The 6,000-nt window shown below is 37.9% G+C and overlaps 1 protein-coding gene across 2 annotated transcripts in view; it reads left to right on the plus strand.

The window, feature by feature from the left end:
* Positions 1-5,748, plus strand: part of LOC104106326 (THO complex subunit 2) — a 60,331-nt gene extending 54,583 nt beyond the window's left edge. For both annotated transcript variants that reach the window (XM_009614849.4, XM_009614850.4), the window contains exons 27-32: positions 421-576; positions 673-753; positions 1,179-1,577; positions 2,482-3,645; positions 5,079-5,377; positions 5,513-5,748. In XM_009614849.4, the coding sequence (XP_009613144.1) occupies positions 421-576; positions 673-753; positions 1,179-1,577; positions 2,482-3,645; positions 5,079-5,377; positions 5,513-5,582 (2,169 nt within the window). In that variant the 3' untranslated portion in view covers positions 5,583-5,748. The remainder of the gene's footprint in view (positions 1-420; positions 577-672; positions 754-1,178; positions 1,578-2,481; positions 3,646-5,078; positions 5,378-5,512) is intronic.
* The last annotated feature ends 252 nt before the right edge of the window (positions 5,749-6,000 follow it).

Below are 6,000 nucleotides of genomic sequence, written 5' to 3' on the forward strand. Positions count from 1 at the left end.
CTTATTGTAATAATTTGGAGAATTACTTCACTTGCAAAGATTTTCTCCTTAGGAGCATGTCTCAGCAACAGAAACTAGGGGTTCACTTGTTATAGGACTTGACCAAACAATTTGGATTATCATCTTAGTGTACATTGTGGTTGAATTTTACCTCACATCACTAATTTTCTCTGAACAAATCTAGTCAAGGTGTTCTCTTTTGCATGAGGTGGTCCTTTTCTTTCTTGTCTCTACTTTGCTTATTCATTTGTTTAAAAATTTTTATTTTGTTTATTTTATCTATTAGATTTTTTGTTACTTTCACCTTTGCCCTTACTGTGTGATACGAAAAGTTATGATTTGGTTTCTTTAATCCCACAAGTCATTCATTTGTTTTTTAGTGGTAGATACTCTGTGTTTACCTTATAGTTGCAATTCTAGGTGCACTGGAAGTGGAGCCAAAGGATCACGAGGTTGCTCATACAGTGTCTGGAATCAACTGAGTACATGGAGATCAGAAATGCTCTTATTTTATTGACAAAGATCTCGAATGTCTTTCCAGTTACTCGGAAGAGTGGAATAAACCTTGAGAAGAGGGTATACCTGATTGAATGCAGGATTGTATCTTTAGAACTCTAAACCATCAAGCTTATACCTTTTTTTTTTTTTTTTACTTCTTTGGTCTTGTTCTAGGTTGCCAAAATTAAATCTGATGAAAGAGAGGATCTCAAAGTATTGGCTACAGGGGTTGCTGCAGCTCTGGCTTCTAGAAAGGTAAAACTAGGAATGAAGCCTAATCGTAGTTTTGAAGTGATTCTGAAATAGTGCCTTGTCTGACTACAACAATCAAAAACCATATGATATGGTTTATTAAGCCTGACCTATAATATTACTCACTTCGTGCCAGTTTGTACCAAAAGATTAGCACCTTTTTATATTTAGAAACTATCCGTTTCTTGCAGTCCTATTTGCTCTTAGTGACATGCTCTTGTTAGGGGTTGGTGTGACTTCATAATGATAAGGGTATGTAATATTCTTTTTTTTCTTGCTTAAAGTCTGCGTTCAGTAAAACATCACCATACAAATTGGGACGGTGGGATTATTTATGTTTGAGGTTGAAGTTAGCCTGCATTTTAAAATGTTAATTCATGGACTTAATTGATTATTTTCTGCAATTTGTTTGCCTTCTTTTTTCCCAGCCATCATGGGTGACAGATGAAGAGTTTGGTATGGGTTACCTAGAACTAAAACCTGCGGCAACCCCCGCTTCTAAATCTTCGACTGTTAATTCAGTATCCATACCGAATGGGAGTGGCCCTAGTGTTTCTCAAGTTGAGCCTTCTGTTGGAAGAAGTGTGGCAGCAGGAAGAGTAGTTGATGGCAAGTTGGATAGGCTAGAGAGTTCTATGCCAAAACCTGACTTAGGTCAGGTAAAACTGAAATGTAGTCAATCAGTTAATGGACTGGATTTGCTATCTATGCCATCTGCTGCCCTGCACTCTGGTACTCCAAGTCAAAGACATGTAGATGAGTATACGAGTAGACCATTGGAAGAGAATACCATAAAAGCTGCTTCTAAGATGTATGGCGAGCAGGAGGTATGTTCCCTACTGTATTGACCTGTCTAACACAATCTCATTAATGTTGATTTAGTAAACATCACATCTGGTGTGGACGTGTTTGGCGATGTTATTTGAATATAATTTGAATTGTTGTCAAATTATGTGTAATCGATCACCGTCCTAGATAATAGAAAGAGCCTGCAGTAGATTACATCTGAATGCAGTTGTGTTTCACTTTGCTGCATATTTCTGTATTATCGAACAGAAGCCAACACTTATTATGTCACAATATCTTAATTAGAGAGCACCTTACAGAACCACTTCTGCTGATTAGCTATTGAACCTTGAGACTGAAAGCATTGTAAACCTTTCCTAGCTTAGTACCCTAAGCTTTGTTCCTTTCTGACTCTTTGTTCTTTAAAAAGCTTGTATTCTATTGGAGCTTGTATGTTTCTTTGTTGTTGGATGTGTTCTTTCACTTCTTCACTAATTCTGTCTCTTACCTTGGCAGTTATTTCTGCACGATTTTTCAATCTTGTAGCTAAACTAAAATTTTAATGCGTTGTTTTTGTATAACTACTTAGCATTTAGCCTGCAGTAATTAACAACTTGCTAGCACTCCTTTTACTAGATATTACCCAAAACTTTTGACTTGGGAAGGCTAATATCATGGAATAAAATTTTGGCGACTGGTTCCATAGCATAAGCTGTTTTCAATGTCATGTCAAGGTTTAGGCCTACTTGATATTTTATCTTCTCAAGGTTAGAACATTATCTTCACTAAATATTGTTAGTGTAAGATATGGACGATGAAGTAACCACTTTGCCTTCCTTTTCGATGAATTCGTCTGCAGATGGAGAAAAATGTATCCTTTATTATTCAACTGAGCACTTCTCTTTTGTCAACTTGTCTGAACTTAATGCACACCCTTTTTTGTAGGGAAGAGCTACACGCAAGCGAGCTGCTCCTGCTGGATCTCTTTCAAAGCAACAAAAGCATGATATTGAAAAAGACGACAAGTCTGGGAAAGCTGTTGGAAGAGCAACTGGAGCTACTTATGTTGATGTTGGTCATCCTTCTGAGAAAAGAGCAAGTGGGAATGTCAATGTTTTTGCTACAGTTTCAGGGAATGGTAGCTTGTTGTCTGCTGTAGCTAAAAGTGCAGCTTCATTAATGAGATCACCAGATCTTTCAAGTGAATCGAAAGCAGAACTTGCAGCTACCAAATCAGCTGAGCTGAGGTTTTCTGCTGGAAAAGATGATGGCAATGAAAGCTCTGATGTGCATAAGCAGTCCTCATCGCGTTTGGTCCATTCGCCTCGGCAGGATGCTTCTAGAGCTAATGAAAAAGTACAGAAGAGATCTAGCCCCACGGAAGATCTTGATAGACTGAATAAACGCCGGAAAGGTGAACTTGACAGTAGAGATATTGATGGTGGTGATGTTCGTTCATCTGAGAGAGAGCGGGTAATAGATGCAAGAGCTGCTGATAAACTTCATGCAGCAGATTATGATAAACATGGATCGGATGATCAAATATTGAACCGGGCCTCTGAAAAGCCTCTTGATAGATCCAAAGATAAGGGTGGTGAAAGACATGAGAAAGACCACAAAGAAAGAGTGGACCGTCCTGACAAGTCTCGTGGGGATGATACGTTGTCTGAAAAATCAAGAGATAGGTCGACAGAGCGGCATGGAAGAGAACGTTCTGTTGAAAGAGTACTGGAGAGAGGTGCTGATAGGAACTTCGATAGGTTAAGTAAGGATGAAAGAATCAAAGATGATAGGAGCAAGCCGCGACATAGTGAAGCATCTGTAGAGAAATCTCCTACAGATGATCGGTTTCACAATCAAAATTTGCCTCCACCTCCACCACTTCCGCCTCACCTGGTCCCCCAATCCATTAATGTAGGCAGAAGAGATGACGATTCTGATAGACGTTTTGGAACAGCCAGGCATAGTCAAAGACTTTCTCCAAGGCATGATGAGAGAGAGAGACGGCGATCAGAAGAGAATAATGCATTATTGCAGGAAGATTTGAAGCGAAGGAGAGAAGAAGATTTTCGAGATAGAAAGCGGGAAGAAAGAGAACTTCCAATGAAGGTAAGTTTGATTTACATTTCATGCACAATCATTCAAGATACAGCGGACAGTATTGATGTTACTGGCATTCGTTATCTTCTTAATTACAAAAATCAGATTTAGCTGCTATTAGTATGCTTACGATTAGTATTGATCAGCTTTGGACAGGTCGTTGAAACTGAATATACTTTAAGGAAAGTTTTAGAATTTGATACTCCTTGATACTAATTGCTTTTCCTGTGCATTTTCTGTGTGTGTAAATAAACATTCTTCTGATTCATTGCATGTTATTCTGAATTTTGACGTTCTAAATTTGGCAAATGCCGTTTGGAAGATATTCCTATTTGCTCATACCTTTTACTTTTCAACTCAATTCAAAGATTTATCTTGGCTATCTGTCTATATAATATTTATGTTTCATGCTTCATTGTTAGGCTACTTTCTCCCAATGTAGGGGTCATTTATATTTGGTATCCACCGCTATCTATTTGACATGTGTTCTTAAATTGGAGAAGCTTTCGATCTCCATGAGCCCAAACTTTTCCAGATTAATTGCATAATCTCTTTCAAATTTTATTTGACCTTAGTTGCCAATGTAACTAATATTTTCCCTAGGTTTGAAATCGTTTGAAGGCACTTAATAAACTTTGAACCTTTTTTATTTTTATTTCTATTGTGATAGCATGCCCAGACATTCATATTTTGACCTTAAGAACAGGCAACTAGGTTAATTAAAGTATGGAGGGAGTAGTTCCCCTGTTTTGGGTTGTATTTTTTGTCCCCTGTAACTCGGGTTTGAGTAATGGCCATCCATTTTACGTGTTGAAAACATTCACTGGTATCTTTTTTCTAGTCATTTAACCTTGCAACACTTCTGAATTCTCCACTCTTTCCCCTTAAGAGCTTTGCTAGATTCCGTATCCACCAATGACATGTTACATTATTGAGATGTAGCAGCTTGAATATTCATTCCACACACCCTTGCATCCTCTTTCTGATTGAGGCGATTAGAATGGTAGAAACTAAAATTTCTTGGTTACTTTGTGTGTTGGCTTAACATTAATACTCAACCTTTTCTTATGCTATTCCTGGCTTAAAGTCACTTTCTGTCTTCATATTGGCCAGATGAACGTGGTTATGGATAGGTTACATGATCTCTTGGATATTATTTTACTTTGTACTTTTATTTTTATTATTTATTGTACTTTTATTTAGTACAATATTGGCCTGACCATCCGAGATGAGCTTAAATGGAGCGACATTGTCAGTGAGGTGCATATAGGCAACTCGAACTTGATTGGGATTAAGGCTTATTAGTTGTTTTAACTAAGTTTTGCAGTTCACCATCTTGCTTCAAGGATCAGAATTCTTTCTAGTAAAACCTTGATTTTGGAACAGAGCCTTCTTGTTGTTTGTTAGTAGTACTACTTACATTTCAGTTGTGTGTATTGTAGGTAGAGGAGAGGGAAAGAGAGAGGGAGAAAGCAAGCCTCGTGAAAGAGGATTTGGATCCAAATGCCTCAAAGAGGCGCAAACTTAAGAGAGAGCATATGGCTTCAGAACCTGGCGAGTATTCACCCGCTACTCATCCTCCTGCCCTTTCTATTAATATGTCACAGCCCTATGATGGAAGAGATAGGGGAGAGCGGAAGGGTGTCATTGTTCAGCAGCGTCCAGGTTACTTGGACGAGCCAGGTCTTAGGCTTCACGGAAAAGAAAGTGCCAGCAAAGCACCTCGTCGTGATCTTGACCCGTATCCTTATTGATACTTGTGCATACAATATCCTCGAGTTTTCTTTTAGAAGTGCATAAATTTATTTTCTGTTTTGAGAACTCAAGATGGGAGTGTGCCCTTTGAAGTATTTGATTCCTTAACTGTGGTACGCAGTATGTATGACAGAGAGTGGGATGAGGACAAGAGGCAAAGAGCTGAGCCCAAGAGGCGGCATCGCAAGTAAGTAATTTTTAAAACGAAGGGAGATTTTCACTTTTGCATAGATAGATAGCTAATTGAAACTGGTGGGGCTTTGCCTTGTGTCCTAGATCAATTTTGTTTTTGTTTTTGTTTGACCCTTGGTCGGAATCATTTGCTTACAGTTTAAGAGAGATTCTTCATTTTCTAAATTAACTTAGATATCACGCTGACATTCACCCCTCCCTTTTTATCATACTCGTCACGTGTATGCTGAGTGATGTAGCACATGTTTGTGTAGAATAATATTGATATTAAGGAAATCAAGATTTTAGTAAATAATTATATATGAAAGAATAAATACATGTTTCTATGAATGATCTAGAACTATAACATTTTTTCAACTAATACAACTTCAAAAATTAAATTAGTTCATAGTTTATTTCACTACAAAGAAAGACCAT

The sequence above is a fragment of the Nicotiana tomentosiformis genome, chromosome 10 (genome assembly GCF_000390325.3).
Source record: "Nicotiana tomentosiformis chromosome 10, ASM39032v3, whole genome shotgun sequence".
Lineage (NCBI taxonomy): Eukaryota > Viridiplantae > Streptophyta > Magnoliopsida > Solanales > Solanaceae > Nicotiana > Nicotiana tomentosiformis.